This window comes from Echinops telfairi, unplaced genomic scaffold (assembly GCF_000313985.2).
Source record: "Echinops telfairi isolate 266 unplaced genomic scaffold, ASM31398v2 ScPeMD7_70;HRSCAF=299, whole genome shotgun sequence".
Taxonomy (NCBI): domain Eukaryota; kingdom Metazoa; phylum Chordata; class Mammalia; order Afrosoricida; family Tenrecidae; genus Echinops; species Echinops telfairi.
The window spans coordinates 26232388-26249019 of record NW_022103968.1 but is presented as its reverse complement, the minus strand read 5'-3'; the positions used below and the strand labels follow the sequence as shown (position 1 = coordinate 26249019).

The 16632-nt window shown below is 55.5% G+C and overlaps 1 protein-coding gene across 2 annotated transcripts in view; it reads left to right on the top strand.

The window, feature by feature from the left end:
* SUFU (SUFU negative regulator of hedgehog signaling) overlaps nt 1-16632 on the top strand; it is a 63157-nt gene that overhangs the window by 20756 nt on the left and 25769 nt on the right. Inside the window, exons 2-6 of one of the 2 annotated variants that reach the window (XM_045291250.1) lie at nt 5595-5737; nt 6548-6633; nt 6843-6915; nt 9776-9929; nt 11727-11838. In XM_045291250.1, coding sequence (XP_045147185.1) covers nt 5595-5737; nt 6548-6633; nt 6843-6915; nt 9776-9929; nt 11727-11838 — 568 coding nt within the window. Of the gene's footprint in view, nt 1-5594; nt 5738-6547; nt 6634-6842; nt 6916-9772; nt 9930-11726; nt 11839-16632 lie in introns of both variants that reach the window. The other variant, XM_030885966.2, reaches the window with a different exon arrangement.

The following is a 16632-nucleotide window of genomic DNA, read 5'->3' as shown; positions in this document are numbered from 1 at the left end:
GTTTGCACACTATTTTAAAATCCGTGCCAGCCCTTATTTATAAAAGGCCAGGCCTCCACGTCCCTGTCAGGTGTGGGGTACCTAGCTGCAGCCTAGATTTTTGATAAACTTGAGCCGTCCCTAGGACCTGGCCCCGCTGTCTTAGAACCAGGAGCAATAGTGCCACCTACTGGGCACGTGCTGTTAGCTACAGGCTGCATGTTCCCGCTTCCGTCGGCCTGTGAAGTGACTAGGGCCTGGTTGGGAATCTCCATGCTGTATCCCAGCCCAGGAATGACACCCAACACATAAAGTGCAGGGATTAGGCTTGCTATTGCTGGCGTAGAGACGAGGAAATTGTGGATGGGCGAGTTGCCCGGGATCATGACCAGGTCGGGGCAGAGGTAAATTGAACTTGGGTCTTCCAAGGCTCCGAAACTGGCTTTACCCCCTCTGCTGGGGTTTGCCAAAACCAGCCGAGGATTTGAGGCAGGAACAACTCAGTACCATGAACGTGGGCTAGGGGCTCTCTTCCCTCTTCACTTCTTTCAGCCTTGCTGATTTTGTCTCCATTTGATTGGACTCCGTAAGCCCGTAACTGCGCTCTGACCTCCTGTGTGATAAGCTGCACTGGTTCTAGTTCGTGTGGTGATGGGAAGTTTCTCTGGAAAGGCCGTTTATGTTAAGGTAGGAAAGGGGAGTAAATCTTAAGAAGCCACGTTTTGGTAGATAGGGTGCTGGCGGCTTATGAAAAGGACCAGCATCCTGAGCACGTGAATGAGATTTCTGAGGGGCTGCAGAGAGGGCTCCCTTAAGCCTGGGAGCGATGTGAGGACGGGCAAGACCAGAGCGGTGCTTTGTTGTTGTGGACCTGGGTGCTGGGAGGCAGAACCGGCTCCACACAGCTGCACAGACCCCGGCGACTTTGTCTGGGGAGATGGCAGCAAGGGATCCAGGACCGTGACCGGGTACCCTACTTAAACATACAGTTGGCCTATGGCTTTTATTACGTTCATGGTTGGGAAACCATCACTGCAGTTCACCTTGACAATAGAAACCTCCTACCAGCCATTCCCCACCGTCCAGCCCCACTCCCAGCCCTCGGACACCACCCTTCCACTGCCTCCATGGAGTTGCTGATTCTGGACGCCCTACGTAAATGGAATCGCACAAGATGGTCCTTGGTGACCGGCTCCTTTTATTTCTCAGCACATTTCCCCCGCGTTATCCAGTTTGTGGAATATATCAGCACATCGTGTCTTATTATTGCCAAATAATATTCCATTGTGTGGCTGTGCCACATTTTGTCGGTCCATTCATCAGTTGACGGGCATTTGGGCTCTTTCCAGCTTTCGACTATTGTGAATAATGCTGCTGCGGACGTTTGTGTACAGGCCTTTGTGTGAGCACATGTTTTTCACTGGGGTATACGAATTGTGGGGTCGGATGGAGGCTCCGGGTCTGCGTTGTTGAGCAACTGCCAAACTGTTTCCCAAACCAGGTACATCATTTTCTCGTTCCACCGGAGTGTGGGGCTCCAGTTTCTCCACATCCTCTCCAGCACTTGTTGTGGTCTGCCGTTGTGTTTGTATTGTTTGGTTTGGCTTCACATTAGCCATCCTCGTGGTGTGAAGTCAGTAGTGCGTCATGCTGGCTTTGATTGTCATCTCCCTAAGAGCAAATCACGCTGAAGAACTTTTCGTGCACATGTTGGCCATTTATGGCTCTTTTAGAGCAACGGTTCTGCACCTTCCTCAGGCAGCGACCCTTGAATACAGCTCCTCACGTGGTGGTGACCCCCCACCATAACATGATTTTCGTGGCTACTTCATCACTGTCATTTTGCTACTGTAAATAGTTCAAGGTCTGTTTGTTGACCTTTAGGAGTGTTTTTCAGTCAAGTTTGATGGGGTGCCATGCTCCGGCCCTACAGTCTATTTTTGGTATTATCTGGGGACTTTGTTACTCTGTTCCCCTTGCTGTTCTGTTGCACACCCTTAGTGTTTTGCCTCAGTGTGGTGGGGTCAGATCGAGTGCAATTCCCATACTGTGTCTCCAGTGTTGTCCCCAGTAGCGCTATGGGTCAGCGAGGGACATCGTGTCTCGTAGTGGGGCAGGCCCTATGGTCCTCTCTGTGCTTTGGCTGCTCTGAGCGGGAATATCGTCCTCAGGGCTTGGTGGGCCAGGATGTGTTCCATTCTCTTTTCCTCTCCTTCATTTGCTCCTGTGTGCTCTGATCAGACATGCCCCTCTCCCTGAGCTGTAGCTTCAGTGCTGTCCTCTGAAGTGATTCTTCTGCGAGGGGATGTTAGCTTTTGTCACGTGCTTTTGGTCTGCGCCTTAATTTTAGTGACCGGGTGTACCACACTTACGGAGTTTCTTAAACCATCTCCTCATTCCTTCCATCGGCCTCCCTTTGCTGTGATGCGTGGATAGCTGTTTCTAGATGTTGCTGGATTTGATTGGGTAGCATTCTGTGGAGGAGTCTTGTGTTGATATGTGACCCGCGTGCAGGGTCTTGGTCCAGAGTCGCCTTATGATGTCTTTGCCGCCTGGGGTGGGTATCAGTCTATGAGAGCTGATGTAAGGGAAGTGCTAGAGTGTGGTCTGCATCCTTCCATCTTCCAAGAGGTAAACAGAGAGAGAAGCAGAAGAGGGACATGACTACCACCAAGAAAGAAGAACCTCAGAGAATAAGTTCTGTCCTTTTGAAAACCCTGTAAGGATTGCTATTAATCCGTCATTGATTCTTCTGGAACTGTTTAGTAGAATTGAGCAGCGAAGTAATCTGGGCCCAGACTTTTCTTTGTGGGAAGTGCTTTAAATTACTAGTTGAATCTTTTTGCTTGCTGCACTGTTTTTTTCTTGTAAAGGCATGTGAACTGCACGCAGACACACTTCTGTAGAAGAAGAAATCTGGGAAAGTGGGTTGTCTTGGTTACCTAGTGCTGCTGTCACAGACACACCACACGCGGGTGGCTTAACAAACAGAAATGCATTCTGTCACAGTTTAGGAGGCTGGAAGTTTGAACTCAGAGCATTGGCCCCAGAGGAAAGCCCCGCCTCCTTTCAGCACCGGTGCGCCCAGTGTTCCTCAGAGAGCTCTGGGTGTCTTGGCATCACTTTTGCCCCGGGTCTAGGACGTTCCCAGCACAGGGGCCCCAGATCCAAATGACATGCTCCACTCCTGGCGATTGTCATCGCTCTCCACTACGTCTTATAAGGTAAAAGATGATGCAGGCCACACACCCCAGGGGAAACACACACACACACACACACACACACACACACCCCACATATCAGAATCAGGGGTGTCATCTGCGTAAAGGTGTTGTATCGCACCCTCATCGGATTGACTGACCACATCCGATCACACCCTGGGAGAGATGACTTCACTACATACATAACTGCCAAGATACAATGGTGGCTTAACTGACAAGCTGCTGAGAATCATGGCCCAGCCAAGCTGACATGGATTTGGGGTGGGGGGTGGAGGGCAACAACTCAATCCATGACATGGGCCCAGCAAGAGCTGGGCAGTCGGGGAGATTCTGGTTGCCTCTGCCGGGAGCTTGCCCTCTCCTTCCGTGTGCCACCGAGGAAGCAGGTAGCCCTGCTGCTTCTGTCCTGGCAGAAGCCATCGGAGGCGGAGGACCAAACCCTGAACCTGTCTCTTGGGTGGACAGGACTCTCACCTGTGAGGGAGTTGGCACTTGAGTCAAGGCAAGGGAGAGCAATGCTGGCTCTTTCTCTTTATTCCTCCTGCCATCAGGTCAATGCCACGCTTCTAGCAACCCTGTGGGACGGGGGAGGACCAAAGAGGGGAGGGACCTCGGCTTGTGAGTGGCAACCCACAGTGAATGATCATACAACCATTTTTCACAAACGAGACCGCTCTCAGGGTGCTGATAATGCAACCACCTCCAGGGCCCCCACTCAGAAAGCCGTGAAACAGTGTGCCGCCATGTGTGTGCCGGAACTAAAGCCACTGCCATCCGGTCGGCCCTCAGCAACCCTCTGTGGGCTTTGCATCTTTTTTTTTGTATTGTTTTGGTTTTGTTTTAAACAGTTTTATTGGCCTTTAATCCACATATCACACAATTCAATAGTTCAATCATACAAAGAAGAGTTATACAATCATTACCATAATCAATTTTAGAAAATTTTCTCCCCCTGCCCCCCTCACTAAGGAGAGACTGTAACTTTTTATGGGAGTATACAGCCTCATCTTTCTCTGGAAGAGGTGGTTGGTGGTTTCAAACTACTGACCTTGTGGTTAGCCGTCCAATGTATAGCAAGCGCCCTACACTTCCAGGGCTCCCTATACAAGGCTTCCAAGGTTATAAATCTTTTTTTTTTTATCGTTTTATTAGGGGCTCATATGACTCATCACAATCCATGCATACATCAATTGTGTAAATCACATTTGTACATTCATTGCCCTCATCATTCTCAAAACATTTGCGCTCCACTTAAGTCCCCGGCATCAGGTCCTCATTTTTTCGGCTTTGAATCTTTACGGGACCAGGCGGCCCCTCTCTCCACTGAGGAGCAGCTGGTGGGTTTGAACCGCTGACCTTGCAGTTAGCAGCCCACAACCTAACCCATGGTGACACCAGGGATTCTGCCATTTGTGTCAGGGGCAGGGAAGGGAAAGGAACCTGTAGATACGATAGGCTTTCAGGTGCAGAGAACCTTTGGAAGAATACCCAAGAGTCAGCGGTGATGGGACATGTAATACGACTTGACTTTTCACCCTGTGATCATATGAGAGCCCTGGTGGTGCCGCCGCGGGTTAAGCACTGCCCTACTAACTAAGGTCTTCTCTTCGAGCCCTCCAGTCACTGCATGACAGTCTGCTCCCAAAAAGATTCTAGTCGCAGAATCCCTTCGAGGCAGTCCCTCTCTGCCCCACAGTCGCTCCGAGTCAGAATCAACTCTCAGGCAGTGGGTTTTGCAACGCTACTACCTGGAGCAGGGTTTTGTGGTGGCGGCTTGGGCTGTGTGCAGAGCTGAGCTGTGGCTGGCCGTAGAGGCGCGTGTTCCTCAGACACCTGGCCTGGTGCCTGTGCCCCCGTGGGGACAGCCGTCCCTCTGAGCTGTCTGCTTCCAAGGACTGTCCAGACCATCAAAGTCTCCGGGGTCTCCCAGAAGTCCCCCGGTCTGTGTGGGGAACTGGGGATGGCTTTGGAAGGGTGGGTGTTCCCTTCCAAACACTCTTGCGGCAGCCCTGAAACCCTGGTCTGCCCTCTCAAGGTGAAGGGCCTTCACTGGCCCCCAGCCTGTGGCCTTCAGACCAGCAGCCCCACAGCAAAGGACAAGCCTCTCGGGGTCTTTGGATTTCCCAGGCCAGGAGAGCGTCCACACTAGCAGCCTCTCCTGTTTGCACTGGAAACTAACCGAAGTGGCAAGCAGGAAGACATTTGGTTTTTCAGAAGCAACCACAAACTCCTTGCTCGCAGCAGAGTGAAGGGCCGCCCTCCCCCCTCCCCACCTCACCCCCTCCGTGTCCCCCTTCCCCAGGGCTGCCCCCGGGAAGACTGGGATGAGGGCTGGCTCCTCAGAGCCCAGGTCGGATTCCAGCATCAGGACCCTCTTTCCTGCCTCTCCCACAGAGAATACCTTCTGCAGCGGGGACCACGTGTCTTGGCACAGCCCCTTGGATAACAGCGAGTCAAGAATCCAGCACATGCTGCTGACGGAAGACCCGCAGATGCAGCCCGTGCAGACGCCCTTCGGGATTGTCACCTTTCTCCAGGTGAGATGAGTGTGCGCGGGCTGCTGATGGAAGCCTTTCCTGTGTGGGGGACATTCTGGCCGAACAGGAAGCCTTGGGGAGGAGGGGGCGTAGAGCAGGCAGTTTCCTCTGGTCTCCTCTTACATTCAGTCCCCCACCCCCACCCCACCCCAGTGGCTTGTGAGGTAGGCCCAGGTGGTCTGATTTAACGTCCTGCAGTGGTAGAAAGGAGCGGGACCCTTGGAGCGGCAGAGGATGGCAGTAGCTGAGCGGGAGGAGGTCACGGGGACAGACTATATGTGGAGAATTAGTAAGGACCCCTCAACTCCCAGCCTCCCAGCAGGAAGCCAGCTAGAGGCAGTAGACGGGTACTTGCTTCTGATCCTGAAGGCATCTGGATGCAGGGATTTGGGGGGTCCGGGAAGATTGACAAAGGTCCAGCTCCCTATAAGGAAGGGGGAGCTCTACAAGCTGTGGAGACCCTCTTCCCTGGCTCCCAGGTGGTGTCTACTCCCATGGTCCTAGACGAGACTACCAGAGGCATGGCCTAGGCGCCCAGCCTGTTTCCCAGCTCCTGGTTTTTCTCCTGGGCCAGCCAAACCCCTATCACCCACAGCGGGGCAAAGTCAGTCTGCAGTGCCCCGCCAGTGCCCCCCGCCCCCAATCTCCTAGCCAGGCAGCTGCTGCTTCCTGAGAGAGCCTTCTGGTTTGGACACATGGGCACACTCGCCCCTCAGGACAGATCCGGAGAGAACTTGGGTGGCCAACCTGCTGGGAGGGCGGGAGAGGTTGCCATTAACAAAGAAAGCATCTTGTCCCCCGGAACCTCAGATTGTTGGCGTCTGCACCGAGGAGCTCCACGCGGCCCAGCAGTGGAATGGACAAGGCATCCTGGAGCTGCTGCGGACGGTACCTGTGTGAGTACCCCTGCCCCTTGGCCTGATGTGTACCAAGCCCCCCCCCCCAATCCTTGTTGTGATAGGCACTCGTTTTTCACATCAGGGCTTCCCGGTCCCTGACCACTTGCTATGACCCCCTGGGTTTCTGGACCCGGGGCAGCAAACCAGGCCAACTGCAGGCTCAGCCCCAACGGTCACCATCTATTATTGCCTTTCCTTGTCCACAGCGCTGGCGGCCCCTGGCTGATAACTGACATGCGGAGGGGAGAGACCATATTTGAGATCGATCCACACCTGCAAGTATGTCTTGAGTGAGGAGAACCCTTCTAGCACCTTGCCCTAGGCCTCTTCCACGTAGCACTGGTCCTCACCCCGGGAAGCGAAGGAGCCTGGTCTGTGAGGGTGCAGAGGGGGAGCGTGACTTGGAAACTGCCCCCTGAATCCTGCCAAGCTCTCCAGCCAGGAAAGCTTGTCTGAGACACCTTAATTTTTACAGGGAAGGGATTGAATATTATGGTATCAGGGGGGCTTCCCAAAGTTCCTGGGAAAAGGGAATGAAAAGACAGATAATGGAAACATTTCCACCAACTTTTTGAAACCCCTCCGTGTGTCATTTACGGAGCCCTGGTGGCGGGGTGGGTTACACATTGGGCTGCCAACCACAAAGTCAATAGTTCAAACCCACCACCCACCCGATCGATAAAAAAATGAGGCTCTCTGTTCATGGAAATGCTTCGGGGCCATGCTCCCCTGCCCAGCAGGGTGGCTTTGAGTCGAGATTGACCGGATGGTGGTGCGTTTGAGTCCGTGGGTACACGATACACCAGTAAACCAGGCTTTTACAAAATTAGCTCATCGGCAACTGATGGGTCATGGCCACTAGCTGCCAAGTCCCCACTTCCAAGCCTCTCTTCTTAACAGAGCCCAGGTTTTCTTCTAGGGAGCACCCCCCTGTCCTGGACTAAGGATGGTGATCCCACCACCCAGTGCCAAGAGTGAGCACCAGCCAGTCTAATGACTACATCCCTCCTGTAGACACACGCCCATCCCAGACCGTCAGACCTTGTATAGGGGGCGGGTCTCTCTGCACACGGGTCTGCAGTCACCCACACACTGTAGCTCCAGGGTCTTTGGGGGTCTTTTTTAGCACCACTTTTGCCTGCAGGTAACTTTCATAGACCACACCTGGCTGAACCAGGCATCTGGTTGGCCTTCTCCTAGCCCCTCACTCCCCCCAGGACATTGCTGGCTCTGAACTTTTCGTACGACTTTGAAAAATCTGGCGTGGCGTGTCCTCGAGCAGGGGATAGGGGGCAGGCAGACTCGCAGCCAGCAGTGCCCAGCCTCTTTCCCGCGCCCCTGTCAGCTGGGGCCGGAGTGATCATTCACAGACGCTGTTCCTCCTTTGCCCTGGTGCCGTCCGCACTGACCTTTGCCGAGTGCTGCCGGGAGCCTCTGCTCTCCCGAGTGTAAACTCGGCTTCCTTGTCCCTTCTGCTTATGCAAGAACCCGGGGCCCACAAAGGCGGTGTGACCCTAAGCCCTTGTTCTGCAGCCACTCTGGGACCCAGCATGGGGTACTGGGAGCTGGTGCTCAGCCCCTGTCCTGAGTGCCAACTCCTGAGAAAGAACCTGGTCTTTTGAAGTAGACGGGTGAGCAAACCATCCTTTCTCTGCATGCCAAGAGTAGCTCTCGCCTCCCTAGGCTGCACTACCCAGAGTGCCTAGGGATCTGGCAAGCAAGCAGAGGGGCTCCGGGGAGGAAGCGCAGCTAGCTTTCCTGGCTCTGTGCACCAGTGTCCGCTCCTCAGCGCCCACTCAGGCCTCCCTGGGTTTGCCTGCCAGCCGCTTGTTTTAGAGCTGGCTCGTGCGCCTTCGGTCCAGGCTCTGCCATTAACAAGCTGTGTGCCTGAAACCATCGCCTCCCTTCTCTGGGTCTTGGCCTTGACTCTTTACTTAGGAAATAAGCAGGCAGGGCTCCTTGAACCAAGCAGTGTCCTCAGCTCTTTCCTTAGGCAATAGGCCTCAAGGCAGCTAGCGGAGAGGGAAGCTTGCAGGCTGAACCATGAGCCAAACCAGGGCTCACTTGCTCTCCACGCGGAGCCTGAGAGCTACCTCCTTGCCTCCAGCCTCTCCTCGTCTCCAAGCTGGCAGTACCCCCAGAAAGGAGGAGTTTGGGATTTATGGGAAGGGGACAGGTAAGGTGGATGTCTGCTGATGAGTCTCCAGGAGTAGGGTCAGGCTGTATTGTGCTTCCCCAGTTAGGCTCTCTGGCCAACTGGCAGGCCCATTTGGTGCCTGTAGAGCAGTGAAGAGAGGGCCAGGCAAGCAGAGAATGTCTGCCTTTAGCAAGGTGCTCACTCCCCAGAAGATGATTGCCCCATGGCTGTGTACAGCAAGGTAGCTATTGCCTCTCCCATGAACTTTAGTCCAGGGCCCAGCAGCACAGAGACTCTCTTTTGTCAGAAAAGCTCAGGCAGGTTTTGAGTACAGCTCTTCCTTGAGGCCCTTTAAAGAGTTCTGGTTGGCCTCTGCAGTATCAGGGCCTGCACGGAGGGAGAGCCTCTGGCGGGGGTCTGTGGATGGGCACTGCTCTCTAGGCCCACACCACAGTCTAAGAAACAGGAAAGGCCATCCAGAGCCCTGTGCCCAACCAGCAAGCCAGGGCAGGACGGGCAAGCCAGCCCTCCTGCTTGTTCTCCGGTGGTGCTCCACTGTGTGGCCATGCCCTCTACTGTTGAAAAAGGGAACTGCCAGTGTGGTGTGGAGGCCTGCTGCTATACAAGACGAGGCAGGCGTCTTTCCCAAAGGATCAGGGAGGATCAGGGAGCTGGGTTTTTGTTTTTGCCGTTGAGCTCTCCTTGCCAGCCCAGGGTGGTCCTAGGCTGGGCTCCATGAGTCCTGTGAAGGCGACTGGGGGTGAGGAAGGGTGCGCCCATGCAAGGGGAAGCAGCTTCCCTGAAGTTCCTCTTCCCCAGCCTCTCCCAATGGAGTCTAGAGGGCGTTGTGCCCAGGAACCAGAGCTCTTCCACACCTGTCCCTGGTTGGCACCAATGATGTTTCGATGAGTCCTGGAAGGGGGCGGTGGCCGAGGGGGGCAGCGTGGTCTTGGGCCCCCGGTGAGCTGAAAGAGCTCTGGCCCTTTGATTCTTTCCAAGCAGGAGAGAGTGGACAAAGGCATTGAGGCGGACGGCTCCAACCTGAGCGGGGTCAGCGCCAAGTGTGCCTGGGACGACCTGAGCCGGCCGCCTGAGGACGACGAGGACAGCCGCAGCATCTGCATCGGCACACAGCCACGGCGGCTCTCGGGCAAAGGTGGGCGCCATCGGCCAGCCTGCCGTGCTCACGTCCCTGGGGCCTGGTGTGCACGTTCTCTCGTGCGTGCGGGTCTCTCACAGAAACAGCCCCGGCAAGAGCCCATTTCCTGGTCTGAGTTACAGCCAGCAAGTGAGATCATCTTCCAGCTGGGCGGGGTCGAGGCAGCCCAATTGGCTCGGCTTTAGTTGTGTTTCCTGCATATTTTTCACCGCAGTGACCGTTGTGTTTCAGGCTTGCCCCTCGCAATCTGAGGTCACAGAGGTGAGTGGAAGCCATAGAACAGTTACAGGAAAGGGCCATCGTCCATCCAAACCCAAGAGAACAAGCATCGGTCACCCACTCACCGAGTTGACACCGCATCCCCCTGTAGCCGGAACCCCCTGTCAGATCCAAGGACTACTGTGACCCTCAAAGGTCGGGGTGTAAGGCCAGCTGGCGCATGCCCCGCCACCCCGCACCACCGCCCGAGGTAGGGGATCCGGGCAGGGCACGCTGGCACCGCTGCGGTCACTGGGCCGTAGGGAAGGAGGCCGTGACTGTCCTGCAGGGTCTTGGCCACAGGAGCTGTTTGTTTTTGCAGCAGAAGGCAGCCCCAGCTCACACTAAAGGACAACCGACCACTGACATGCACGTGGGTTTACAGTCTTCTTCCGCTTTCTTTCTCCATGATCCCTTCTTCTCCGATGTTTCCCCCAAGATCAGATGTCTGCAGCCCTGGATGGAATACCCACACCTGTCATACGACTTGTAAAAGGGTTTCTCTTCCCGAAAAGGACAATTTAGACACGGGTGCCAACGTTTGACCGCTTCCTTTCGGTCTTTCGTGTGGGTCCCAGTGTGTGCCGAGGACTCTGGGAGGCGCAGAGAGGGAGGGTGTGTTCTTATTAGGAGCATCCCGTTGCTTTTAACAAGAGGACCGTCAGGAAGGCCTCCTGATCTCGTCCACAGCCGAAGCCGTGATTGGCTCTCTCTGAAACGCCAGGAAGGGAATCCGTGCCGCTGTCACAAGTTGGGGAAGTCGATAAACAGCTCCCGCACCCACTCAAAGCCCACCCTGGGCACAGCGGATGTTCATTAGCTGTTTTGGGTGTGATGTGCGATTTGCAGAGGCAAATCTTAGATTAAAAATCTCTACCTAGGGATCAGACTCGTAAGCTTCACCCCCATGCCCAATAAAGCTCCTTCCAACAACAACCTAACCTGCCCTGGGACCCCTCTCTCCCCCTGACCTCCAGTGCTCTGGGATAGGGCCAAGGTGAGGAGAAGAGCCCCGCACGCCATTGGGCCAGGCCCAAGGAGGGGTGACAGGGCCAGACAGCACAGGGTGCCCCAGAGCCCAGCCACTTGTGTAAGAGGCCCATGGCCATTCGCGGTAGAGCAGCTGCCACCCACAGCATGTTCGTTCCAGGGGACAGGACCCCTCGGGGATCTCGGACAGTGACAATAGTCCTGGCCAGTCAGTCACTCACTGGAGCTTCTTTAAGACGAGCCTGGGGCCTGCATGGCTGGAAGGGCAAGGACAACAGAGCTGAGCCCTGCTGTGAGGGGCACCCTCTGAAGTCCAGAGGCCACCCCTAATCCTGTACAAAAAGGGCGCTCTTCAGACCACAGTGGCGCACGGGAGAGCCCGGTGCCTGCCTTGCCTTGCCTCCTCCCGGCCTGCACTCATTCAGACTCAACGTCTGGACGCCTAGAGCAGGCTCCAGACCAGCCAGCCCGGGGGCCCTGCCGGGTTCAAGGGCAGGGTGGGGGCATCCTGGGAGCCTGACGGGCAGCGTGGCGGTATCGTTGCAGACACGGAGCAGATCCGGGAGACTCTGCGGAGAGGGCTGGAGATCAACAGCAAACCCATTCTTCCGCCAATCAACGCTCAGCGACAGAGCGGCCTCAGCCACGACCGGGCGCCGTAAGTCCCTCCTCCACGGACAGCAACACCAGGGCTCCGTGGAGGGGCTCATCACCCCCCAGACTGGGACAAGGAGCCACTTTTGTCCAGAAGGGCCTGGCCCTGTGGCTGGCACAAGAGAGAACAATGCCCACAGCCCTGGCCTGTTGGGCTGGGGTCTCAGAGGTTGTGGGGGGTGGAGGGGTGTGGACTGGGCAGGGCAGTCTGAGGGTCGCAGCATGGGGCTTCAGAGGAGCAGGACGGAAACGTCAGTGAGCATTTACGTGAGCGGTGTGAACAGACGAGAGGCCAGGTTGGGGCAACATCTGATTGGGGGCCTCCCAGCCTTGTGGGAGCCCATTGTGCTGAGCACAGTTCCCGTCCTTATCTCGGCCTCGGCCAGAGTGGCCTTCCTTCCTTCCTGGGGCCTGGTCTCCGGCTGATAGCCGCACTCCGGGGGCCTCCCTGTCTGGCCAGCCCCCTGCTGGAGGCCTGCTGCAGAGGCCCCTCTTCCTGCCGCCCTCCCTGGGGCCCAGGGACGGGATGCCCTTTGCAGGCCTCCGCAGCCTGCTGAGGGGCCCCAGCAACCCTTGGGAGACTCTGGTCAGCCCAGCCATCAGATCCACTTCCGGCTGACCTCCCCTCTGCTCCTGGGAAAAGCTGCTGGCAGGGGGTGGCCAGGATCTGGTAGCTCCGAGCAGGAGACCTGCCTGCCAGGAAGGAAATTGCCATGCCCTGGGCAAACTAGCAGGGAGGGCCAGCTCAGCCAGCAAGGTCAGGGTGAGCCATCCTCCTCCGAGAAATCTCCGTTACACACTTGCTATGCGGCAAGCCCAACCCAGTGGCATCTGGGGTGCAAGGCCCCTCCTTTTGGTGAGCATGGGCTGACCCAATACAGGTTAGCTGGCATGAGTCTGACCGTAAGTGCCATTGTTGGGGAACGGCAGTTTGCCTGGCCCCCAGGGGTGCATGAGAGAAGAGCCAGGGCGGCCATGCTTGGCAGTGGTTCGGGAGGGCTTCTTGGAGGGGGGAAGATCATGAACCCAGGAGAGTAGAACCTATCCCTGAATGTTAGCAAGCGGGGAAAGGAGCTGAAGGGGGTGGGACCCAGCTCTGCAGAGTGGGCCCCGGCTGCTGACAGCGGAGGTGACCTCCCTCCCGGGAGCAGACTGTGGAGCGGGAAGTGTTTGGCTGGAAAGGGGCCTGCCCAGGAAGGCCCACCGGTGAGTCTGCCTGCCGGAAGCCAAGAGAGTGGGGCTCTTTGGCAAGAGCCCAGAGAAGCCTCCAGCCCGCTCCTCAAGAGTGGCTTTCAGGTCTGGCCAGGGGCTTCTACAGTTGCCGTGTGGTGGCAGCAGAAGATGGCCAAGCTGAATCTCAGAGCATCTGTAGACGCTGCACTTGTGGCTCTATAGCCTGCCCTAGTGGCCACATTCCTCCTCCTGTACTGAGTTTGACTCCTCCCTCTGGGCCCATGTGCGCTGGCAGGAAGGAGTGGAGGTACGTGCAGGCTTGAAGGCTCATGCAGATTGCCCATCCTAATCCAGATGGCCAGCCAGGCTCACTAGGCAGCAGAAAAGGGCTCTTACAGAGGGCTCACTTCCTGGCTTGGGACCACTTCCATCCGCTTTGCCCCCCAGACACTGAGAGGCCACAGGACTCTGGGTTCCTCTACCACACACAGTCCCAGATGCCCCCACCCCCACCAGGGCAGAGGGGTGTCATATCTGGTCACAGGGCTCTCTGTAGGCGCACAGGCAGAGGCTGTCTCTCCTCCCTGCTGCTCAAACACCCAGTCAGGTCTCCAGAAAGCCAGGAGCTCTATCCCAGGAGGAGTCAGGACATCTCCTCCAAGATTCTCAGCGCCGGCTACAGATGCATCAGCAATTGATTGAGAAATGGGCCTTCTTCCTTTGCCAAGAACATCATCCGCCAGCCCCCGGGGCTCTCCAGCGCTGGCTGCTCAGGATCAATGATGATGGACTCGGTTCAGAATCGCAAGCACGGCTGTAATATCTGTGCTGCCCACTGTGGGACCTGACCTCCTTTCACATCAACCACATGCACCGTGGCTGAGAAGCTGGCCCAAATGTGCTGGCTCTGGTGTTCACGCCACTCCCTGTGGGGGACAAGCGTGGGCCCTACTTTGTGGATGCGTCTGCTTTTCCTGGAGTCAGGACTTCCGGGCTGGGCGGTTCTGATGCATGGGCCCTCTTGGGTCTGAATCCGGTGTGAGGAGGCTACAGAGGTAGCCAGAGGGTCAGCACAGCTGATCAAGACTGGACACTGGCAGCTGGGTTCTGGCCTGCTTGGGAGAGTCAGTCACTTGCTCTTTCCACACCTCTAATGCTCTCAAATAGTGCTTTCTACCTGTGTGAAAGTAATTCCTCCTCAGAGCCACGCTGTGGAGTGGATTGTCTTCTAGTTGAGGAAATAGGTGCAGTCACTTGCCTAGAGGTAGTTAAGGGTGGTGCTTAGGGGAAGTCTCTTAGTCCTTAAAACAGGTGTGATCACAGAGACCCGCCTGAAGGACACCACAACTGTGTCTCGTGTTCACGGTGACCCTCCTTGGCGGGTCTCATCCAACCAGGACCGGAGAAAGCCCTGCGTGAGAAGCCTACTGTGCTTATCTATCTCCAGGGAGGACACACACCCTGATTCCAAATCCCAGAAATAACCAGCTGTGTCATAACTGGCTCATTTGTACCAGAATTGCGTTTGGACACGAGGCCTCGGTATCTTCATGTTCAGAAACAAAAGTATCTTCGTGTTCAGAAACAGAAGCCACCCTATCTCTGGCCCCTCCACCACCAGGGGCCAGGGACTTCTCTTTCTTTCTTGAGGCCTTACTTCCTGCTTCCCAGAAAGGCAGGCCCCTCCGGGTAACCTGCTACTCTCCCACTCACGGTCTGCCAGCCCTCCTCCCCTGCCTTCCTGGAAGGAGAGGCCTTGGCCCTCTCCCGGGCATCTTCCCGAGTTTCACAACCCTTGCATTCCAGCTGTGAAATTTGTATCTGGCTTTTCCCAAGATGAGCAGTTGAGAAAAGCCTCCTTCGGCTTGCTGGCGCCTCCCTTCCCACTGCCGGCTCTGGTGAGAGTGGAACGCTTCTGGAGCCAGGCCTTCCTGCTACAGAGGACTGCCTCACTTAGAGACTGAAACTGCCTCCTCACTTAGAGACTACTTCATTTAGAGACTGCTTCACTTTGAGACCTGGGGCCCGGCAGAGAGGGGGGGGGAGAATAAAGTCAGCTGGCATCCTTCCTGTCTAAAGCCACCTAACTAGGACTGAACTGTTATATGGCATCTGGCCCTAGCTCCCAGCCCCTCCCCAGTGATGTGGGGACCATCCGTGATAAGGGGCACACATGAAGGTTTGTGCATTTCCATAGCGCAGTGGTTCTCAACCTTCCTCAGGCCACGACCTTTTAATACAGTTCCTCATGTTGTGGTGACCCCCCCAACCATAAAGTTATTTTCGTTGCTACTTCCTAACTGTAACTTAGCTGCTGTTATGAATTGGGCGACCCCTGTGAAAGGGCCGCGACCCTCAGGTTGAAAACCACTGCCCTAAAGGGTTTTGGTGTCCTGGTGGCCCAGCTAAGTAGTTCCAGAGAAAGATGGGGCAGTCCGCTGCCGTAAAGATGTGTTCTCGACCTGGAGACAAGGTGGGGGCGGTTCAGCTCTGTCCTAGAGGGTCGCAGTGAGTCAGGATCAACTTGATGACAACAGGTTTTTGTTGCATCTGAAGTGTTTCTCTGAGAGCCGACAGCCTTCGTATTTCAAGGCCTCCTTTCCCTCTGCCAGGGGCTCTTTGAGTTCACATTTGGAGGCAGAACAAAGGGAAATCGGGCGTGGGAAACTTCCTGTCATCACCCCATTCCCTGGTCCGCTTGCCCACAGCGATGGCACCATGGCCAAACAGCTCGCGGCTGGCATGTTGGGTTATCAGTCCAAGCACTGCCCCTCCCCCCCAGGTGGCACACGCAGGAGTATTTTTATCATCCCTCCTCGCTCTTCAGTGTCGCCAGCACTTCTGCAATGAGTCACTTCTCCAGGGACGGGAAAAGGACGGGTCCAAGGTGAGTGCCGGAGCGGGGACATGTCTCTGTCTCAGCAAAGGGACGGGGGGCTCTGGCTAGAGCTGACTCGTCAGAGGGCACGGCCTGTGCCCACTGACCTCTGGTGTCCAGAGGAGCTCATAAGAGTTGATGAGGGAACCACCTAACCAGAATGCACGCGTGACGTGCCCTGTCTCCTCCAACCATGCTCTGTCCCACTACCTTCCATCCTTGGGATGTTCACAATGGAAAGAATTGCATTTGACCAGTTGGGTTTTGATGTTCCCCCAATAACCTTTTGTGGCCTTTCTCTTCTGGAATCATCTCCATCAGGGAGTCTGTCAATCAGTATGACCAGGTGATATACAGCCTTAACCGATATCGGGGGAACTTGATGACTCCAGGTACCTAGACCCCAGCATGGTAGCACACTTAGAAGTAACTGTGGGCTGTGCAACAGTGTTACAGACAAAAGTAACCAGTAGGTAGGTCATTTCCGGGAGCTCCTTGTTTGTACTGGAGACAAAATGACACACTTTGAAAGACTTGGTTATTTGTGCATTGTTAATTGCCTCTAGTTACTAAAGTGAATTGATCATTTAAATCTGTCCCCTGGCTGGTACCCTAAGGAGGGGGCCAAAAAAATTTTTTTTTAATTTAAATAATCATTTTATTAGGGGCTCATACAACTCATCACAATCTGTACATACGTCATCTGTGTCCAGCACTTTAGTACATATGTCGACTTCATCATTCTTA